The sequence below is a fragment of the Brassica napus genome, chromosome A8 (assembly GCF_020379485.1).
Source record: "Brassica napus cultivar Da-Ae chromosome A8, Da-Ae, whole genome shotgun sequence".
NCBI lineage: Eukaryota > Viridiplantae > Streptophyta > Magnoliopsida > Brassicales > Brassicaceae > Brassica > Brassica napus.
The window spans coordinates 13,105,215-13,130,034 of NC_063441.1; the positions used below are offsets into that span (position 1 = coordinate 13,105,215).

The 24,820-nt window shown below is 31.1% G+C and overlaps 2 protein-coding genes across 2 annotated transcripts; one reads left to right on the forward strand and one right to left on the reverse strand.

The window, feature by feature from the left end:
- The first annotated feature begins 2,309 nt into the window (after positions 1-2,309).
- On the forward strand, positions 2,310-4,867 carry LOC106436083 (catalase-2-like). Its single transcript, XM_048738829.1, has 8 exons — positions 2,310-2,556; positions 2,637-2,733; positions 2,830-3,107; positions 3,190-3,966; positions 4,062-4,151; positions 4,229-4,296; positions 4,383-4,476; positions 4,566-4,867. The coding sequence occupies exons 1-8, from the start codon at positions 2,542-2,544 to the stop codon at positions 4,623-4,625; spliced, it is 1,479 nt and encodes a 492-aa protein (XP_048594786.1). The 5' UTR covers positions 2,310-2,541; the 3' UTR covers positions 4,626-4,867.
- An 8,646-nt stretch (positions 4,868-13,513) lies between these two features.
- LOC106421784 (probable BOI-related E3 ubiquitin-protein ligase 2) lies at positions 13,514-14,908 on the reverse strand. Its single transcript, XM_013862602.3, has 2 exons — positions 14,440-14,908; positions 13,514-14,360 (listed from the first exon to the last, which is right to left on the reverse strand). The coding sequence occupies exons 1-2, from the start codon at positions 14,686-14,688 to the stop codon at positions 13,854-13,856; spliced, it is 756 nt and encodes a 251-aa protein (XP_013718056.2). The 5' UTR covers positions 14,689-14,908; the 3' UTR covers positions 13,514-13,853.
- Between the last annotated feature and the right edge of the window lie 9,912 nt (positions 14,909-24,820).

Here is a 24,820-nt window from a genome sequence, read left to right on the forward strand (position 1 = left end):
AAGTGTCATGTGTATGAACTTAGCTTAATTATTCTTACAAGTTTTTTTGTATATTTAAACTTAAAAACATACATATAGTAATAGTACCATCTTGCCTGGCCATTCTACTTCGGTTTTCGTATAATAATACTTTATTTCAAATGTACGTCCCCTTAATCTAGCTCTTTTTAAAAAAAAAAGTACGTATACATCCAAACAAAGTTAACTATGATAATAAAAACCTGGTGTTCCTCAATATTTCAGATTTCCAGCTGTTTTTGGTTATGACTAATAATTTAATATTAAATTAAAAGAAAATGTTGCCTTTTATAAAGGGAATTTAATTTGAGCAAATCAAACCTTTACAAGCTTCTAGCAAAAACTTTTGGAGGTGGACACAAAACGTGAAACAATCGACCAGAGGAACTAAAAAGAGCCTATGTATCCTTATGACTTTTAGTAGAACATGAACATAGTGACACATGGTGATTCTTGTGAAGGAGAGGAACAGAATTGATCAACAGGCATCATGTATACTACAACTTGTTAAATCAGCTTAATAACGAGGACTTCACCAAATGTAGCTCAGTTCACTCAAACACAAATCAGCTGTAACCACATGCGGCCTATTTGATCATGGGCTTGATCCAATAGTTAGCCTGAAGGTAGGCCTGTAGAAAATTCTTTCCAAGAACCTTCTTACTTCAAGATTAGTTAGGGAATTAAAGTAACCGGACACTTCATATAAACCAAGATTACATCAAGTATACCATGAAAACGGTAGAGTATTAGTTGTAGAATCGTGTTAAGTATTTGGTCCAGCCCAGATATATTGGTCCATTTGACACCTTTTTGTTATTGCCGTGTCGTTTGATTCGGTGGAGCTTTTGGGCTATAGTGTACTCACAATAGAGCTGTAAAAGCTAAATGGTTAAAAAAACTTTTGTTTAGCCACCAAGTTGGCAGTTTGTAATGCTATTATGCTAATGGAGCTGTAAAAGCTCTAAACTATTGTAAGGATCTTCAAGTTTAATTAATGGCGACCATGTTTGCACAAAAAAAAAGTGTACTCACAATAGGTTCAGTTGCTCGCTCTTTTTTTCTAGCTCATTTGGTAAAATCTTATTGCCATTTACAAGATCAAAAACTAAAATGAAAAAAAAGATCGAAAACCGAATAGTTTATATAGTTATATTGTCAAAGTCTATAGCTGACATGGTTTGTCAATTTAGATCAGCTTGCTTATTAAGCCCATAGTAATAATAAAATTCATAATAATGCTTTGTTATATGTACACTTACTTTTTGGTTTCTCTATAACCTATGGGGGTTGAGTAACCCAATGTGTACCAATGTGTATGTTTTGTTAGGCGATCATACTGCCATACGTGGGAGGGTGAATAAACGTGTGTTAAATTTCTGTTTAATGAAAAGTCTTAAAATCACTTAAAACTTCAGAAACAACATGAAGGTTCTGAGGTAGGCCATTCAGAAACTGATTATCTCATCTCGCATAGACAAACAAAACAATTATCAATTCAAAAGGGCATCTGCTCCAGCCTGAGGCGTTCACATTATCCAACCACACGTGGAGCCCAAGTAATCATCCACGTCATCCAAAACCACACTAAACCACATAAAAGGTTGTAGTAAAGAGCCAAAATAACCGGATAAGGAACCATAACTCCATGCCGTCCTCATTTTTTCTTCTTCTCTGTGTTGGAAAATACATTATTTTTTTTATTTTTGTCATTCTTCTTCCTTGCTTCTGTAACCATATAAAAAATCTCCTATATTCAAAATATTTTTGACAATATCACCATAGTGGGTTCATCAGCTTATCTTTCTTCTCGGGAATCTAGATTCTGATCACATTGTATACTTTATCGTCTTGAGCTATTTACGAGTTGAAGGTGTTAGTAGTATTATACCTACAAGGTTCAAAACTACATATTAATTGGGTTTTAAACAAAAACTCAAAATACATAAACGTAATTTAATTTTGAGCTAAAACATGTCATGTTTTTCATCTTCTATTAATAAGTGTTGAAGAGTTTACTTAGTTAAAAAGCATTACCCTCCTCCAAAATTTAAACTTGAAAATGTGATGTTAATCAAAGGGTTCATCTATGAATGTGTATCCGATCATATAACACTCCCAACTGATATTGGTAAGCTTAAACAATCCAAAATTGAAAACAATTTTCTCAATCATTTTCTTACAGAAGAAAAATATTCGTACAAGTACAACAAGTCAAAACTAATAAAATAAAATAAATACGTAGGTAACCGGTGGTTAGTTTTAAGAAAGAAAAAACAATTGATATATCATCTACAGACGTTCCTGAATTTATCGCCACAATAAATAACTTTTGTAGTATTTGATTTTCCAGTTTTTATCAGAAAATAAAAGAAAAAACGATAACCTTTAAAATTGGCTTTAAAGCGCAGAGGCAGCAAGACACACGCCATTTATAAATATGCAAGCAAATATTAAAATCATCTCCATCTCCTCGTTTTGCTAAATCCCTGAATCTCTCCAAGCTCTCTCTATCTTTCTACTATGGATCCTTACAAGGTAACAACTCTATCCTATGTCTATCACCTCTTCGTCTTGAATGTTTGGTTAAACCAGGATGATGCTTCTGATTGATGCAGTATCGGCCGGCGAGTTCTTACAACTCTCCATTCTTCACCACCAACTCTGGTGCTCCTGTATGGAACAACAACTCCTCCATGACCGTTGGACCCAGAGGTATCCTCTCTATCTTACTATGACCGTACTTCATATGGTTTACATCTGTAAGAAATGTTAACGTTACACACTTCTGTTTGTGTTGGATCTTGGCAGGTCCTATCCTTCTTGAGGATTACCATCTCGTCGAGAAGCTTGCCAACTTCGACAGGGAGCGTATTCCAGAACGTGTGGTTCACGCAAGAGGAGCCAGTGCAAAGGGTTTCTTCGAGGTCACGCATGATATATCCAACCTAACGTGCGCAGACTTCCTTAGAGCTCCAGGTGTACAGACACCGGTCATTGTCCGTTTCTCCACCGTTATCCATGAACGTGGAAGTCCCGAGACCTTGAGAGACCCTCGTGGCTTCGCAGTCAAGTTCTACACCAGAGAAGTAAGTCATCACTTCTTTTTAACAAATTAATAAAAATAGATATTTCTTGCTAAACAAGTAAGTGATTGTTCTTTCCGAACAGGGGAACTTTGATCTTGTCGGAAACAACTTCCCTGTCTTCTTCATAAGGGACGGGATGAAGTTCCCTGACATGGTCCACGCGCTTAAACCAAACCCTAAATCTCACATCCAAGAAAACTGGAGAGTTCTTGACTTCTTCTCACACCACCCTGAGAGCTTGAACATGTTCACTTTCCTCTTTGACGACATCGGTATCCCGCAAGATTACAGACACATGGAAGGCTCAGGTGTCAACACTTATATGCTCATCAACAAATCCGGCAAAGCTCACTACGTGAAGTTCCACTGGAAACCAACATGTGGAGTCAAGTCTCTTTTAGAAGAAGATGCAGTCCGTGTAGGAGGAACCAACCACAGTCACGCCACACAGGACTTGTATGACTCCATTGCTGCTGGAAACTACCCTGAGTGGAAGCTCTTTATCCAGGTCATTGATCCAGCTGACGAAGACAAGTTCGACTTTGACCCACTCGATGTCACCAAGACCTGGCCTGAGAATCTTTTGCCTCTCCAACCCGTTGGTCGTATGGTGTTGAACAAGAACATTGACAACTTCTTTGCGGAGAATGAGCAGCTTGCCTTTTGCCCTGCTATCATTGTTCCTGGGATACATTACTCGGACGACAAGCTGCTTCAGACGCGTGTCTTCTCTTATGCTGACACTCAGAGACACCGCCTTGGACCGAACTACCTTCAGTTACCAGTTAATGCACCCAAATGTGCTCATCACAACAATCACCATGAGGGGTTCATGAACTTCATGCACAGGGACGAGGAGGTGGGTATATGCAATATGACAGTATATTAGTATCTTTATATTGAACTTTTGGAAGCTAGAATGGGGTTATCTTACAAGAAGAGATGTTGTTACAGGTCAACTACTTCCCATCGAGGTATGATCCTGTTCGTCATGCTGAGAAGTATCCAACTCCACCTGCTGTCTGCTCTGGGAAACGTGAGAGAGTAAGTAATCATATCAACACAAAGATTTTTCACACAAGAAACATATGAACTAATAGTTTACTGTTGTGTGTTTGCAGTGTGTTATTGAGAAAGAGAACAACTTCAAGGAGCCTGGAGAGAGATACCGTTCCTTTACACCAGAGAGGTATTTGATTTTTTTTTTTTTAAATGATGATGATGTCCAAGGCATCTATATGTTCTTGATGTTATACGGTTTGGTTTTGACTTCAGGCAAGAACGGTTCATCCGTAGATGGATTGAAGCCTTATCTGACCCCCGCATCACACATGAAATCCGCAGCATCTGGATCTCTTACTGGTCTCAGGTATAATATCCGTGAGATAATCAGATAATGTTGGTGAAAGTTTGTAACATTTTTGTCACTGATGTGGTAAATATGTTGTGTGAAAACAGGCTGACAAAACTCTGGGACAGAAGCTTGCAAGCAGTCTGAACGTGAGACCAAGCATCTAATGGGTGAACAAGATTCTTGATTCGTCCTTGTGTGGTTCTAATAGGCAGAGAAAAAAGATGGGAAGGGATCTGACCCTACAAATATAATCTTCGTCATGTGGCTCCTATGTGCTATGTTGTAATATTATCTGTTTAAAGACTTAAAAAAAACCTTGTGTGTTGTATTGTGACCTTAGTTTTTGTCTCATGTTCTTTAGAATAATACATCAAAGATTATAATAGTAATCGGTGTTAGTTGATCAGAGCTCCTCTTTACTTGAAATCTTCCTTTAAAACCGTGAAATCTAGAATTCTTCTTTCATAACAAACTCGAGTTTATTACACTAAAAAAAGGTAAGAACCACATAATCAAAAGACCTATAGACAAGAACGTACTGTTATTACACATGTTCTGGACGTAACCAATTGACAAGGACGTGCTGTTACTACACATGTTCTTGACGTAAGGGAAGAGCAAGTATGAAACGAAAAAAACAACAAAGGCCATATAGTCTTCTGTTTGATTTGTGTAGTCATAGAGAACTAAGAGTTGTTGTCAATATGCGATGTAGAACTGGCCACATCTGAGAAACGTTACATCAAAGTTTTTTTTTTCTTCAGAAACAAATTCACTTTTTTGCCTTAGAGAGACCGAATCAATTGTTCAGTACTCCTACTTGAAAAAAAAAAATTCTCAAATACTCCTCTTCTAAATTCTATTTTATTTTGATTTATTTTTTTTATTCTAAATCTGATTAAAAATCTAATATACACTTAATAAATCCACTTATTTACATGCTATGCCATTAGACCTAATTTTTCTTCTTATCTCTACAGATCTTGATTTCTCTTTCATTCTTCATTTTTTTTTTTCTCTCTTCTCTTTTTTTTCTCTCCTCTCTTTCAATCTTTGATCTCAATATCTTGTTCTTCGAATTGTTTTTTTATTTATTTATATGAATTCTCTGTTTCTCCTTCAATATATTTTCCTCTTGTTCTTCAACAAATATATTCGTCTTCGAATCTCTTCTACTCTTTTATGAATTCTTCATTCATTTTCTTTGATTTCGTGTTCTTCTACTTTGATCCGTTCTTCTTCTCTTTTTTTGTTTTGTTGGTCTTTCTTCGCGATTGAAGATTTTTCTACGATTTCTTCTTCTTCTTATTTGATTTTCTCTCTTAGATCTGGCATGTGACATGATATATGAAAACTGTAAAAGTAAAACTTTAACCTAGAAACAAAGTTTTACTAAGGCTTCGATTGGTGACCACAAGATGAATAAAAAAAAATGAACAAAATGAAAAATAAAATTTCATTTGAAGAACTGAAAAAATTAAAAAAATAAGAATTTTTGTTCATTTTATTCCTCATCAAAATTGCAGAGGAATATTTTTCTTAATAAATTAATTTATCTTTGAAGAATTTAGAGGAAAAATGTGGGACCTATCAATTAAAAATTTGACAAAAAATCAACCTAATTAGTATAAATTTTGAGGAATAGAAAATTCACCATATTTTTTTTCCTTCAACATGATCACCAATTGGAGCCAAAGTTATACAATCGTTTAAGTACAACTTTGTAAAACTATAGAACATGGTTAAACTATGTACAAAGTTTTATAAAGTTGTACCTCGATTATAGTACAACTTAGTAAAATTTTGTGCCAAGTTTTACCAAATATACAACCGTTTAACTTGGTAAAATTGTGGAACTTGTAAATTGTAAGACTGTAAAATTTGGTAAAGCTGTAAAACTAGATGAAATTTGACCACGATTATTGAAATCTAAAATTTTGAAATTTGAAATATGATTTGGAGGAAAAAAACAAGGGCGAAATTCAAATTGTCTTATTTCATTAAAAATAAGAATTTACACCAGAATAAGTAAGAGTATAGAGAATTTTTTTCGCTCATTAGCATTTGAGATTATTACTCAGAGAGACAAGTAAATACCACACACTTAAAAGTTACCCTCTCTACTTTGTTCATAGGGTGATTGGTGAAGGTTATGCGGTGGTCGGCGACCTCTCTGGAGCATGCAGCGGTCTTCCCCTCTCGGATCCTCGTGCAACAAGACGGAGTAGCCCAGATTTGACGGTCTTTGGAGGTGCTCCACAAATCTCACAGCGAGTCGGATTGGTTTAGAACTTTAGAACTAACACAACTTTCATAAATATTCTATTTAAAATAAAAATTATCATAAGAGTTAAACTATACATCTAATAATAATTAAAATTTTCATGGTTTAGAACTAACACAATCTCCATATAAAATGAAACTTTTGTTATCATATTATATACAAACACTATTACTATGATATATCAATGTATAAATTAGTATGAATTGAATCTTACTTGAAAAAATATCACTAGAAATTTTATTAAATTTATGAAAATCCACATATATATATAGTTATCTTTCTTCTTAATAAAATTTTATGTTTTATACTTTAATTGCAATTGTGGATTTATTTGTCACAAAAGTTCATATTTCTTGGATTTTTAATAATTTTAGACGAAAAAAACTCAGCCAATACAGTAATCCTATTACAGCAAAAACTTTATAAATTAATAATGTTGAGACTATGGCATTTTATTAATTTATAGAGTTATTAATTTACAAAAAATTCTTTTTTAGATTTTATTTTATTTTATAATATCAGTTTTTATAATTAAAAATATTTGATTTTAGTGTATATACATTAATTATTTTTTTTTAAATTCAATATTCATATTGATTTTATTATATTATTTGGTTCATATAAAATATGTTTCATAGAATTTAAATATGGTTTTAGAGATAAGTTTACAAAATCTCATAAAAATATATTAAGCATTAAGAAAATATAAGATAATTATATTATGAATATAAGAAAATTTATATAATGGTTTGTTTGTACTTATATAATATATTTATAAGTATATATATAAGTTTTTAATTTTTAATTTTTAATGGGACCATATATTTACCTAAGATTTTCTAAAAATTTATTATCTTATTACTTTATCGATTTGTGCCATATTTTGAATCAACCTAACTAGGGACCATAGACATTTATTAATTTATGGTCTTTATTAATTCATCGAGTACTAATTGATATAGTTTCTATTATATATATGTATATATTTACGAGAGTTTTTTTAAAAGATGAAATGCTATTCTTAATGGACGATAATCTTAATCAGTCATATATAGTTGTTGATAAAAATCAAATAAGATACTACAAAATCATACTTATACTTGTAAAAAGTAATACGATAATCAAAATATAAAATATAAACTATGTTTATTTAAAAACTATGTACCAAAAATTGCATTCAGTTTAAGAATTAAAATTATCTTATAACACCCTAGAAAATATTATAAATACTACATTATTTTGAACTTTTAAAACTATATTTATCCCGCAGATTCGTGGACAAGCATTTAGTTATTGAGTAAAAAAAAAGGAATTTCTATTTTCTCCTATCTATAAAGAAAAAAATAGTAATCTCTTTTTTTTGTTTAAAAAAATAGCAATCTCTAATTAGAGAAAGAAAATGGAAATGGGTTGGAGTATCTCTAGATACTATTATAAAAACAAATATATGGACGGATTGAATATATACTCTAAGACATCTACAATGTATTTTTTTCTATTTCTTCCTATAAAATAGACGAACTCTATAATAGAGACGATATTTACTTCAGTGTATATCTCTAGATATCAAACTCTACATATAGAATATAGAGAAATATTATTTTTTCCTCTATAAATATAAAAAAATAACAATATCTAATTTAGAGTAAAAAATATGAATGAATTAGAATAATTTTACCTAAAAATGTTATTATATAAATAAATATAGAAGTGAAATGGAGATGCTCTAAGAAGACGATATCTGAGGTTAGTTGTCTCTTATAGTTATTAACAAAAATTTCAATCATTAATGCAGTAAATCTGAAGATTTCCTTTTCTTTTTCATATATTCAATTTTAGGTGTCTATGAAAGAATAAATATTATCGCACAATGTTGAACATAGTGTGTGACTGGTAAAAAAAAGTAGAGTAAACATGTGGCAATAAAACGATAAATGAAAAGTGGAAAAAATGTATTATTCTCATTCTCGCTACATTTTAGTGGAGAGAAGTTTTATTCTATTTTATAGATTTTCATCAAGACCAATGCATTTTTTTTTCTTATTTTCCATTTTGACCTGATTGATTAAGAAAAGTTGGAATGAGAATCAAACTTAAATTCAGAGTAAAAGTTTACTCTAACGAGTGCATATAGTCAAAGCCATAATTACGAAAAATAATCATTTTTTACTATAATCTGAAAATTAAACTGGAAGATTTTCTTACCACCAAAATATATTTTATACAAATATCTTGTTATATATAGAACCATCCCTATAATCTAAAAACTATACCGCGGAAATATCTTTTACAGATATATGTTGTTATGTATAGAACCATCTCTATAATCTAAAAGGTTCTCTTACCACCAAAATATCATTTACTGATATAAGTTGTTATATATAGAACCATCTGTAGTAAAACGTAAAAGATCAAGAAAACATCACTAGAAATGGCTATCACCAAAAAAATATTAGTGGCAATGGTTTTCAGCATCCTTTTCATTGTGTCTTCTGTTCATTGCTCCGACCGTAATCTTGGTATTAGTCTATATAACAATTCAATTTTACCCTTTATCTAAAAAAATTGTGAACACTTTCTTCCTAAGATATATTGGTTTAATAATAATTCTTGTTAAAATAGGTTATGGAATAAATCAAGAGTTTAAGAAATGCTTCCCAGAGCAGCCGTGTTATACTTGCCAGCCCTTCTGTGCAACTAATGTTAGCGTGTTTGCAAGGGTAGTTTGTGAAGACGCCAGATGTTGCTGTATAAGCAAGATATAACAAAATTATGTTGTTGTATAAGCAAGATATGAATGAAACATATTTAAATTTATGACAAATTTGTAGTCAAACACATCTAATAATAAAATTTAAAGTTGAAATATCTAATTTAAAAAGAATCGTTCAAATATTTTACATTTTTTGAACATTCAAATTTTAGAGTCATATTATATCATTTTAAACACAAAATAAAAATTTGAATATATCTGAAGACTTTCTGATTATAGAAAATCAAATCGGATACAAATTTATCTTACACCATATTTACAAAATGACTAAGTTTATTATCAACAAATACATTCAAATTAAAAACGTATATATACATTCAATTTTTATGACTTAAAGCATTTTGTATCAGTTTACCTTACAAAATAAAACAAATTCATAAACATTCTATTTAAAATAAAAATTATCATGAGAGAGTTAAACTATACATCTAATAATAGTTAACTCTTTCATTGTTTAGAATTGACACAACTTTCCATATAAAATGGAACTTTTTGTTATCATATTAAATACAAACACTATTACTATGATATATTAATGTACAAATTAATATGAATTGAATCTTACTAATTGAAAAAATAATACTCGAAATTTATTTAATTTATGAAAATCCACATATATATAGTTATGTTTCTTCTTAATAACATTTATGTCTTATACTTGGATTTATTTGTCATCTAAGTTCCTGTTTCTTGGAGTTTTTAATAATTTTTAGACGAAAAAACTTGGTCTATAAGCTAACCCTACTATATATATATATATTTCTTTTTTTTTACTAAAGTTTAAAAAGAAATGAAGTTCTCATTCTTAATGGACGATAATCTTAATCAATCATATATAGTTGTTGATAAAAATCTAATAAAATATTACAAAATCATACTTATACTTTTAAAAAGTAATAAAATAATTAAAATAAATAAAATCTGAAATATATTTGAAATTTTTAAAATTATTTCTATTCCGCGCACTCGCGGACAACCACCTAGTTATGCTAAAATCATGTTAATATTTCTTTTACATTATATGAATATGCATTTTATTCATGCAAGTACTAGTAGTAAAATGAATGGATCAAGAAAAATTATCTTGATCATCTAGAGCTACAAATGTTTCAACTCCTCTCATTTTACCTGAAGGGGCTTTTAATTTCTCAGTAGAGGCTAAAACCAAAGAAAGGGCTGATGACAATACCCAAACCAAGACCTATTGCCATTATAGACGAAACCCAAATTAGCTTCTCTGTGATCCTTGGCATCTTCTCCTTCAATGCCTCACTACAAGACCCAATAAACGCTGTGTAACTCCCCATTGCCACCACCGTACCAACCAGAAACATTATAAGAAACGCAGACCCAGCTAACCGAGACGGCAGAGCCAATGCAGGCAACACAATCATCAGAGCATCTGGTTGTAACCCGTGAACCACTCCAGTCGCAAATGTAGCAAACCCTATTTTTTTCTTCTTGGAAGGGGCATCAAGGCCTCTTTCTCTGTTGCTACCATGTCGGTTTCTAAGGCGACACAAGGCTTAAAATATGTCGCCAATTGTAAACACTTGGTTAGGCCAAAGGAAAGCATAAGTCTATGTGTTTGTTTGGAAATGTCAAATATTTAGAGGAAAAGAAAAGTCACGAGGTATGTTATCCACGACGCTTCCATTATTCCTTATCTGCTTATATAGACTTACCTACCTAGTCGGCTAGTCCCTACAATCCCTTTGGTCATCGATTTTGTTTTTGAGTTTATACTGGAGGGATGTAATTAATTTGTTTTGAGTGTGTGAGAAGATGAATACTACCTATCAACTTGGTTAAATGAAATGTTAGTGTCATGGTTAGTTACTAACAATAGTTACTGAATTTAGTTAGCTCTTGTTGATTTAGGAGGTCAGTTTTGTATAAGATTTGTATCAAAGACTATCATTGTATCATGGAGATATACAGAAATTGCTTTGTATGATTACAGAAATTATATGCTATGCTAAACTGGTCCTACAACAATATGTGGAAAATAATGGGCCGGCCCATGGGTCCATACGTAATCCACATAATTACACACTATCGTTTTTGTGAGCTTTGAGTCGAGTAAAACCTATATGCCAAAAATTGGGTTTATACCGATCTTTGTTAGATTTACAGCATTTCAAACCCAGACTCTAATCCGTAATTAGAAGACAAAAAATTATAGTAGTAGAGCAATTGACACGAAACTTCCCACAAACTACAAGGCTACAACAATTATCTGTCCAACCCTAGATCAAGACCCTGATTGATGTCTAAAGATTTTATATTTCTTCCAGCTAAAAGTGATATAAATGAAAACAGACATAAAAACTCTTTTGATATATGTGTATATATATAAGTAAATAAAATTTGTATATATAAACTGATAAACACAAACTAAAAGAATATTTTTAATGCAATGAACATTATTCTATGAACACTAGTAGTCCTGGGCAAAAAAAAAACAGAACTGAAAAACCGAAACTCTCAAATACCTCAATAGTTCCTATATTTCTATATCTAAAATAATTAAATTGGAACCAAACCGAGAACTGAACGGGTATCCGATTATCCGGAAAACGTAATTCTGCTTTCTGATATAAGGTAAAATGTCATCAACCCCACTCGAATACGGGTTAGACATGAAGAGTGAGAACATTGTTGTTACCAATCGACGTTATCTTTTATGTACTCTCTTATATTATAAATATATATGGTATTTCTATTTAAAATACAGTAAGTATTTATGAAATTAACAACTTAGTTACTCCAACTCTGGTTGGATTGACAAATATGCAAGTGTGTAACCAATAGACCACTTAGATTACCATGTTAACTAATATATTTTGTATATATATTTAATTCACATATTAAATGGGTATCCAAAACCGATCTGAAACCAAACCGAAATCTCATAAATACTTGTTGGATATATATAAGAATGATTTATCAGATGTACTCGGAACCAAATGGTTCATACCCGAATGCCTATGACTAAATACAATTAAAATATAACAGTACATGCAAGGATAGTTACTTTAGAAAAATTCAAAATCCTAAGAACCAATATCTTTAGATAATAATACTAATAAGAAATACATTTGTAGAATATATGGAAAGAAACCTGTTAACCAAAAAACAATATGGACAGAAATCTATCACAGTTGGGAAGAAATCTATCACAGTTGGGAAGAAATCTACCACAGTTGGCATTCATAACTATCTCAACTAAGAAACGTAGCAAGTTATGATAGATCCTATAACTTCTTGAGTTGCAAGTTAATCGACTAATGATGCACAAAATCCAACATTGCAAAACCTCATAGTAAAAAACATAGTTTAGCAAAAAAAAACCAATAGTAGTGTAATCTTATAGCGTACTATTTATTGACAAATTGAAGGGCGACTATAGCATAGTACACTCTATTGTAGACCATATATCTATAACTAGATTACTATAGTCATAGGTATTAAAGAGGATCTAGAAATCATAGGGTAGCGCAGATCTGTCCAAACAGAGATCGAGAATCCATTGGAAGAAGGCTCAAGTGTCCAATGAAACATGTTTCTGTTTAGGAAAGCGTGAGAACTCAATCCTATGGCAGGCCAAACTCTGATGCTCCCCTATTTTTCATTAGAAAAAACAAATGTTGAAATAAAAAGTATTATAGTGCTCTCTTGTCACTGTACTATACAATTGATTATTGAGCAACCCAATACTAAGCGTACAACTTCTCCCAATAAGGGTGTCTACGGACTCTACCTCCTTTCTCCATTTTATTTATGAAATTCATTTTTTAATTGTTTTCACAAAATTAATATTTAATTCCTTTATGTATGTATTAACGTCAAATAAATGTAAAAATAAATATTTAAAAAAATTAAATTGGCTTTACGTCATAATTATTTGGAAGAAGCAAATATATATATATATATATATATATAATTTGTCCTAAAATTATCTTCTTTATATAAATATTCATTAGTTCGATCAAAAAAATAAATAAATATTCATTAGATAATGGTAAAATATGAATTATGTTCATCAAATCCAGCTGGGTTTTTCCTTTCCATTGATCCAAAAAACAAACAAAAGAGGAAAAAGAAAACCCTAATAAGAATTTACTTCTTGATCACCTTTACCTAGTCTTTTTTTTTTGTTGGAGCAAATCCTTTCCCTAGTCTAACTTTCCCTTTTTCCCTAAACTTCTCGAAAAACACAAAATCAACCTGCCACGTCATCGTCCCGGTGTAAGAACCTCTCCGTTCACCGGTGGACCGGTCTTAATGGCTTCTCTACCATTTTTTCAGAGAAAGAAAGGAAAACAGTTTCCCTTAGAAAATAAACGCCTCGATTCTATTCTTCTTCGGGGCACTACACATCGGACAAAGAACAAGACCGTCCTCGCACCCCGTGCAGCAACAGAGATGCCTACACGGCAGAAACAGCACTCTTGTCTCTCCATTAGACCCACAATTCCAGCAACAACCACTCACCTTCTTCGCCCGAAAATCATCTCCTCCGCAGCACGACCCTTCGTCCTCCACCGCTATGTCTTCGTTATGACACGCGGCGGCTACGGCCCTCTCTCGAGCCTGTTCTAACGTCGAGTTAAGCGTCGCGACCATCGCTTCGTTCTCACGAGCCATCCTCTGCCACGTTTGATTCTCCATTTCCATTTTCCTCAACAGATCCTCGAGCTCCATGTTCTTGCTCAGGGCTCTCGACATCTCTTCCTCCTTCTGCGTCATCAAAACCAAAGCTTTCGCCTCCATCTTCCTCAACATCGTCTCCATCTCTTGCCTCCTCTGTTCTTGCAACGCGTATCTCAACCTCTCGTTCTGTTAAAAAGACGAAACCTTTATCAGTACCCATGTTTTAAAAACCAAATCTTTTTGGTAAGATGATATGATTACGAACCTGGACTCTGATGAACTGGTCGATCTCTTGCTTCTGTCTCTCCATGTAAGCGTCTAAAACGCTCTGAGAACGATACTGTTGGTGTTGAAACAGAGCATGCTGGTTCAAATCTTTCTGCGACAGGAGATTATGGTTGTTCATGTACGACTGATCGATTCCGATTCCTCCATTGTTGTTGAACAGAGACCCGCCAGTACCGATTTGGTTCACGTTCGAAGCGTTGTAATGCAACTGCGCTTGTATCGCCATCTCTTTACCGGCCAAAACAGAGGATATAAGCTTTGTTTGTTTTTTTATCAAAGAAAGATGAAGCAGAAGAACAGAGAGAGAGAGGAGTAGAATCGATGTTTAATACTACAATGCATGTAACCTCTGCATCAAGACCACCTTATAAATATATATATGTTGATTTGTATTGATGGGAATCGTAAAAAAGAAAACAAAAAGATAGAGAAAGAGAGACTTTCTTGGGTTAATATTTATCTGACACTATTATTATATATAGACAATTAAGTTTCTGTTTATTTTTTAAAAAAGAAACGACGTACACATGCTGATTATGTGACTGAACTATCTTTAAAGGTCAGAGATTTTGCCAGAGCCGTTTTGTCTTTTATTTACCTTTTTTTTTAATTGATTCTTTTCTCGGCTTTTTCGATAATGTGAAAAAGATACAAGTCCAAGTGGAATTATTGCAGGGCACAGATTGTTTTCCTTTTGATTTTTTTTTTTAATTTTCTCTGATTGTTTACTCTGAATTGGTCAGTTGGGTCATCTGGAACGCCTGAATTATATGATTTTTTTCTATTTTTTACCACTATTTTCTGTCTTTTCTATTTATGAATTAATTGTAAAATTCTTAGTCAAACGATGGCTATTTACCCATTATTTTGTTCTAGAAAAGGTTATGCCATTGTATGCACAGAAAAACAGTCATATAACACTATTGTTACGAATAATTGACGTTAACTTTTTGCTGTTACCCACAACCATAGGCTTTAATGTAGATGTGCAAAAGAACAAAATTGGGAAAAAAACAAAATTTAGATTGCTATTTTATTTTACAGCTCAAATATAGAATTTTATATAAATATATAATGTGTTGCTGATATATTAACAAAACTGAAGACATTTGTATAGTAAATTCCAGAGACATTGACTTTTTTTTATAAATTGTTTGGCTAATTTCTTAATAGAAATGTGGCAGATTTAAATTTATTATTTTATTCAATGAAATCATAATTCCAAAACGCTTTAGTTGACCACTATTTTCTTATGGTCAAATATGAGTTAGCAAATTTTTTTTTTAACACACGGGTTAGCAATTTAAACTGAACTTTTTTAATCAAATTTAAATTTTAAACTGAAATAAAAACTCCTTTTACTAAATACTAACTTTATTAGTCTTTTTTTGCGCAACATTTTTCGTAGTCTGATTACGAAATATGCGATGAATAAATGAACTCTTATACTAGAAATAAATAAAGCAAATCTGTTGGAACGTTACCTTCTGAGCACCATGGAAATTTGAACTTTGAATATATAATGGAATGGTCATTGGTCTAGCTAAGTAACAATACTTAATGTCCCTATATGACTGAAATTGCCGGTTTCCTATGATTTAATGTTTGCAATTTGATTGTGTTTACTTTGAAATGATGAAGGTTTTGTAAATACCATGTAACTTTTCTGGGGAAATAAAAGTTAACACTTTTTTAAGATAGATCTCTTTTTCAAAAATTTAAAGATACTTCTCATACAAAATGAAGATATCTAAATTTTTGCGCAACTTTTTAAATATGAGTTGAAATTTTGATTAGTAAACCACACATAAAACAGATAAGTTTTGAACAATGATTTAAACATCATTGGATCAGCCAGTCGGACCGATTGAACTTTACCTTTAGAAAATGTTACTTAAGAGCTGAACTTATAATGATCGATAAGTTTTTTTAAAATATGGTTAATATACTCCCTCTTTTTCTGAAACTAGGATTTTTTAGATTTATTTTTTGTTCTAAAATGATAGATTTTCTAAAATTTTAAGGTACTTTTAGTATTTAATGTTGAAAAATTGTATACTTTTAAGAAACATTAATTGAAAATATTTGAATTGGATAAATACTATTGGTTGATATTTATTGGAAAATATATAGTAAAATAAATAATAAATTCAAGTGTAAAAAATTAATTTATTCTTAATATGCGTGAATAATCTAGAAAATATTTATTTTGGAAACAGAGAGAGTATAATTTAATGGATTCTAACATTCTTAGTAAACATAATATTACTGGTTTGATGATTGTTTTAATGATAATATATATTATTGTTATTTAAAATATTGTTTTAAATGATTCTATTTTTGATCAACCATTTTTTTTATCAAGATCAACCAAATTTTATAAATGAAATTAGGCCAAATCTTACGATGAGTTCGTATTACAGAAAAAAAGTTTTACTACACAATTTGTATGCCTATTTTGCTCTTTTGGAATAAGAGAAAATAAACAGAAACTTAAAAAGATAGATTTCTAATATGCGGAAGGACTCCATAGAAATTTTTCATTTTGATAATCGGATTGAAACATTACTGAACGTTTCTAAGAAGATTAAAATAACAAAAACTCAAGGTTGAACTTTCATGTATTATGTTGTAGGAGTAAGCTGCATATTAAAACCAATGGGCAAATTTCCGTTCCCATTATCAGCAGAAGCGAAGGCGGCGCTGTTCAAGTGGGTGGCATCAGATGTGAAGTTTTCTACTGGGTACGTTTCAAATCTATCAAGATGTGTTGAGCAGGGACAAAAGTTTTCAGGGATGAAGAGTCATGACTGTCATGTGTTTATGCAACGACTACTACCATTTACTTTTTCGGAGGTGCTTCTAAATAATATTCACCAAGCAGTTGCAGGTAACAAACTACTATAATCACTTCATGTTATAAAATTAGTATATATTACTAGCTAATTCCTTGTACATTAATATTTTCATGCATATGAGACTTTTTCATAGATCTAAGCACACGTACCTTAACTAAAGATATCGCCAGACAACTTGATGAGAATATCCTCATCTTAATGTGCAATTTGGAGAAAAAAATTATCTCTGTCATTTTTTTATGTCATGGAACATCTAGTTGTCCACCATCCATATGAGGCATTGGTTCGTAGACTTGTTAGTAACGGATGGATGTATCCTTATGAGCGTCCATCAAAACATTTGAAAGGAAAAGCCAAAAATCTTGCACTAGTGGAAGGTTCAATAGTGGCTGGGAGTTTGACTGAGAAAACATCTCACTTCATGACGTCGTACTACTTTGGGTCACAAGTCCGGACACGGAAAATGGCTCCAAAAAAATATGGTGACGGTGGTGTTATGCTGACATATGTTGTACCATGTGTTCTTGACATATACCATCAGATTGGACGTCTAGGTGGGAAACTCAAAGAAGTTTGGTGGTCGAGTACAGAAGACGCTTACAGTGCCTACACATACATACTCCTTAACTGCACGGAAATGCAGTCATTTGAAAGGTAATTATTTTCGGTATGAAATTTAATTTATCAATTATATACTTATTTCAATACTAACTTGATGATCTTTTGCAAAACATCGAGTTTGTTGACCCGAAGAAAAAAGGAACGGATGGTTGGGGTTGGTTCAGTGAACGATGTTTCGAGGGCGAGTGTAGGTCATGTTGCTGCAAGGGAGGAAAATGCTCAGCCCCGGAAAACTTTGTCGAATGCCAACACCGTCATGGCGGAGAAGAGGACCCATATGATGGCGATGACGTCGATCTTTGATATCATGGCGGATGCGAACCCGACAATTGCGGAAAGGTGGAGGACGGTACATCCGAACATAAACCCCAACTGCACACCGAAAGAGGAGGCGAAGCTAGGGCGGCATCCCGAACGCCGTAGTTGAGAGCTACGTGACGACCTGAACCTTTTGATTTCATTTTCTCGGCTTGTAATATATTTTAGATATTAGCAACTTTTAATATATATGATTTTTATTTTAATTTCGAATTAAAATAATTTTACAAAAAAAAATATTTCATGAATTTATAATTTAAGACAATTCTTTTAAATGAATAATTTGTAACGTTAATTAGTCGTAAATTAGTCGTGCAATTTACGACTAATTCACGTCAACTGTCGATGTAAAATCGTCGTAAAGTTACGACCATTTAACCTAACTTTTACAATTACTTTTACGACAGGATAACGACGATAATTTACGACTATTTTACGACGAGATGTGTGAACGTAATATTATGTTTACCTTACGACGAATCGATTTACGACAATTTATAGACTAGTTTTGCGCATTGTAATATTTACGACGATTTATGGATTACGACGAGCTACTAACGATGATTGTTGAATTATAGTAAAATCGTCGTAAATGGGGATTAACAATGATATAACGACGAATTATGCAGTCGTTAACCTCCTATTTTTATTGTAGTGAAACCTGATGATGTAGAAGCATTAAATTATCCTTAATTAAATCACTGGACAAATGAGTTTTCCACGATTTCTGCCTTTTTGTATTTCTTAATTTTATGGATGTAATAGTTGGTAAAGTAATTTTCATATGAAACTAGTTACAACTTTCACTTCACGAGTTGAGAAAACTGAGATTTTAGAAATCAAATATCAGAATGTGTTAAACCGTCTAATCTAATTAATTTTTGTCAGCAGGTTCAAGATATACATATTTCACTTAAATAAGGTTTAGAATTTAGCACGCAACATGACTACATGAGTAAATGCAAATCTAATATTTTTAAGTCGACAAACCATATATATTCAATCATTTAAAACAAGTTAATAAATAGAAAATAGTTCAAACATCGTATCCTAGAAAGAAGGAAAAGACAATTATAAGAACATCTCCTAAAAGATTTTCTATTTTGAAGTTTACAAAACTCTATATTTAAAGTTTAAAGGTATTATTCTCCAAAATCAAAACTTTAAACTCAACTTTAAAACTATTTATATTTTATAATATGGACCTTATATTTTTCATAACTAATTTGAATTCATAAAACTTTTGTAAATAACTAGCACATATATAAACATATTACAAGAATACTAATAAATAAAATATCCTATAAAAATTTAAATAAAAATAACTTAACATTAAACTTCAAACAAAATACCATATTATTCCATAAAATGATTTTCGTAATGCATATATGATCTTTTAGTGCATTTTAATGTAAAAAGAGCTCTCCTCATTTTTACTTTGTAGATTGCGAGCTAAAAGTTGTTGAAATCGGGTGATATTGATATTTGTAAATACATAATATCCAAACAAGAAAGTAAAAGAGAAACATAAAATATTGCTAAGAAACTAAGTTTTTTTGATGATATTAATACTCGTGAATATATTCGATATGAACAGTAAAAAATTGTACAAAAAAGACATCAAAGACAACAACAACAACCATCTTCACTATATAAAAAAAATTGGACAATATTTGAAAATTTTGAAGGTTTCGGATCAAACTTACCTGACTATTAGTGTTGTTGTAATATTTAAATTTGTGTTATAGTTATGCCTTCATGTAATTTTAAAAAATCTTTTTTTGTTAAGTTTCTTTTGTATGTTATTGTTGTCTAAATCTAATTTAAAATATTTTAAATCTTATTTTAAAGTTTTTAATTTTATGTGTAAATTTTAAAATCTGTAAACAAAAATTAAAATATATATGATATATAATTTTTGAAGGATTAAAACAATAAACAATAAAATATTTATGAATCATAAAGATGATGTGTGATTGTAGGGACCAAAATGCAAATAAAAATATAAAACTTCAAATTTGAAATTTTGAGTAATGAAACTTAAAATATAGAGTTTCACTCTACAAAACTTCAAATTTGAAGTTTTGAATTTCCTTTTTGAAAAGCAAGAAGCTTTATATTTGCAGTTATTGAGTGTATTTTGGAGATGCTCTAAAAAGTAACAAGGGATAAGAAGTAACATGGGTTGACGTTCGGGATAATCCATTCGGATTCATTCGGTTCACTTCGGATTTTTAGTTTTCGGAGTTAAAGATTTTGTTACCATTCGGTATCTAAAAAACAATATATTACATATAAATTTGAATAACATATGCCAAAATATTTTAACTTTAGGAAAATTCTCACAAATACAATATTTATAGTAACATTTTTCATGTTTAGGGTTTAGAGTTGAGGGGTGGGGTAAGGTTTTTGAAATGTGAAATTTATGACTCTAATAAATATATAAATAAAAATTTTAAAAATATATAAAAATTTTAAAAATAGTTCAAACATAATATTCGATTTTCAAAAAGAATTTAAAAAAAATCAAAATAAAATTATAAAAAGTTTGGATTTGAAAATGTATAATTCGAAAACTTTTTTTTTTATAAATAATAATTTAAGATATCTTTGAAAATATTTCTTTAGTGGTGGTAAATATGAAAAGTGGTACCATAAAAGTGGCAAACATGAAATTTTTCCTAAACGTAACATATAAATTAGTGTAACTTGATTATTTGGATAGTTAATCAATAAATATTTTAAGTTCTACAAAAATCAATAGATATTTTAAGTATTTTGGTGTTTTGAGTATTGTTTAGCTATTTTAAACATTTATTTTTGACTATTTGAATCTATTTCCAAGTTTTTTAAACAACTTAAAAATATTTTATATATTTGGATATTTTATTTATATTATATATATGAAATATAAAAATAATTAATATATTTAAGTATATTAATTTATTTTGATACATTCGGGTACTTGAATTCCGGATCGGGTTCGGTTCGGATTCTATAGATTCTAAAATTTTGAACAAATTCAGATATTTAATCAATTTTGGTTCGGTACTATTTTTAGATCGGATTCGGTTTGGGTTTTCAGATTTGTTTTTTTTTTCAGCCCTGAGATGTAACATGTAAAAAGACAAAGAAACGCAAAGAAATATTAGATGTGCATTGGTAAGTCGTCGTCATGAATGAAATGTATCTGTCTAGAGACCTGGAAATACACGTTTCTTCTAGTTACATTACAAAGTCATTTTTGAAAATAAATTCACTGTATCGTTTCATCCATATCATATTTGATAGTTTAAGAGGAAGATAACTTGACCGAAACCAAAACAATGAATAACTAGTTTTCCAACTAAGCAATATCGGGAAGGTTGTAAACTAGTCATAGTTTGAATATATATATAGACAGAAGAAATAACATAGGGTTAGATACTAATTAGACACGCAAAAATTAGTATAGAAATGTTGCTTTACAAGAGTGTTGCGTGTAATCCATGCATGACCTCAACCTCAAGTTATAAAAGATAATAAAACATCAACCTCAAAATCGTGAACTTTTTCTGTAGAATTATAGTTCTTGTTTAAAGTTTCTATTAAACACTTTTTATCAATTAAAGTTCAATGAATAAGACCTACTTTAATGTTCATGTGTCAAGCTCAAACCGTAGATTTTTGACACTAGGCTACGTATATCTTTCATGGTGCAAATATACCAAATCGCTAATCTCTGAGACCAAACTGTACTTCAAATCTCCAACTGAAACACCTAATCAAAAATAAACTTAAAAATGCCTTATACTAACTGGGGAATTGGTTCACTGATATACATATCACCGATTTAGGTGGAACAAACACTCTGTTACATCCGAAAGTGTATTAAATCTCAATGCACCAGTAAAAGCTTAGCATTTTAGAATTAGGAAAATTTAGTTTTTTTAGATAAGTATGTTTTCATAAAAAAAAATATTGGATTTTAAAACTGCTATAAATATAAATATAAGGGATTGTAAAATTATTCATTCACATAATAATATACAAACCCTAAACGGTGATTTGCCAACGTTTTGCTTATTTTACTTTCTTAAGTTTTGATTCACGTTTGTTTATAACAGGCTCCTAAATTAGAAGCATAAAACACAAGGTAAATGCAAACTATAAATAAGTTAATTAAATGATAGTATTCAAATGATTTTCTGTTTGAACGTCTTTGATGGGTTGGCCTTTGGACGGTAAGAAAGAAAACATGGAGAGAAGGGTCCATATTTATGAATTATGACATAATACATGCTAGAGGAATAGAGCAAACCATGTGAGATTTTTCAACTATAATGTCTCCTTTTATAAATTACAATATGATTTGGATATTGAGTGGCTTGAGAGACATTTGTTGGCTATTATTGCCATCATCCGAGTGTGTGTCGCCTGTTTCTTGGGAGGTGGATGTGTTGTATTGTTTCCCTCGCAAATAAAATAAAATCCAATTCCTGAAGAAGATAATAAAAGACAAAACGCACGCAAAATAAACTTTCCCCAAACTCCCACCTCTTATGTGAGCTGGAAATAGTTTAATATACCCCAAATACTTAGCAAAATTGTCGCCAATTGTCTCACTTTAATCTCACTTTCTTATGACTTGGTGATTAGTAATTACTATAAGCACATATGATGCAAGTCTCTGATATTGATGATTTAGGGACGCTGCTAAACTCAAAAGCATTGTTAGGTCGAAACGTTTTTTTACCGAATGTTCGGGGGCCAAGAGAAAGCTCCAGGTATATCTACAGGGTATCGATAAGAAAGTTTTGAAGATAACACAAGCAAAGAGTAGAAAGAAACCATAGAAAATGATAAACATGTGGTTTAACCACTTAAAATAACCAATAAATTTCTCATGTAGTTGATACTTGATATATTAATACATTTGATTAAATGAAACACGTTTTGTTGAATTTATATATATAGCCACAATTAGTTGTTTACTTTTTTTTTGTCAAATTAGTTATTTACTAAGTGGAAAAAGATATGTGGAATTTCTAGCCACCACTGGTTATTTACTAAACCGAACAGGATTTATCTAAACATTGTCGCATGGTCTCAAGCTACCAACCATCTTTGAATGCTATCTACGTATGCACACCTTTATGATGTAATTTAAGCAAATTTTTGTGTACCTTGATCAGTTTAGTCAGGTGAAAATTGAATACTGATAGACATCATGAAAAACGACAGTTTGACAAAAAATGGTATCAAAGATCTAGAAGATCGACCCAAATCCATGATTTAGATATACATCAATATATTAGAATATAAAACTTATCATTATCTATAATGTAATATTCCATATTAGATTAAGAATTAGGTTTAGTCATCTCTATATGCATATTGTAACTGAGGATGAGCAAAAGAGAGGATCTCGAATATTTCGTGGTTTGCGGTGAAAGCAGACATTAACCTAATTTGCTTTTGAAAATCTTTACACAAAACGACACCAAACCCGACAACTTTTTTGCTTTTTTTTTTAAATATCAAATTAAGCTCGTAGCTTTACTCAATCCGTGTTTACTAAGAAATTTCTTTAAAAGTATATGTTGCATAAGACAAATGCGTGTATTAACAGTACAATACTATGCAGTTGGCTGCACATAAAAGTCTTGCATTGCGTTCTATAACAATTGTCACATACGCATCGTGATACACCACTCTCATTTCATTTCCATGCAGTTCCCGTGTTTGCCGATTGGTCCAATTCCACACCATTAAATAGCTTGTCGTACCCAGTATAACTGCTCCATCACTCCCCTCCATTGCTCTATGTTCTTTTCTTTCCTACATTATCGCATATGTAGGCTCCACGGGAACTTTTAAAATCCAGTCCGAAGCCAATGAATAAAGTATTGTTATCTTTTCAATTTCTTTAAAATAAATAAATGTAACATTATGGTTAAAGTTACTTATTAACACCAATGAGGTAGGTTAGAACATCTTTAATAGAAGAACACATTAGAATAAAAATCTCAATCTCTATTTTTTTTTTCTATTTTAGAGATCTCTTTTATATAGATGAGTTGGAGATGGTCTTAGTGATTATAATATATAATCTCTCTTCTTAAAAAAATCTAAGATGTTTTGGATGAAATCATAAATATTTAGGAAGTTGCTTTTACTTAAAAAGTATCAATAAAAATATTGATTAAAATCAATCTAACTAATTATAAAATAAACTATAAAATGTAACTGGTTACACAATTTTTAATAAAATTAAAAGTTATTTAAGAAGTTATAAATATTTTATATTTTGAAACATCAAAAATTCATTTAAACATCTTACATTATGAAATAGAGTGAGTATTATTTAGTATACAAATTCAAACCTCATTGAAAAATGTTTAAATTACATTGTTTGAATCTCACATAGATGATATACGGCCGAAAAACCTCATATTGACAACACCTATAAAAAAAATACATATCAACGACATGAATCTAACGAGTCAACACAATAAAATTGTATATAGAAGACTTAAAAATGGCAAAGGAAATAGACGAAATAAGAGGCTTCGAATG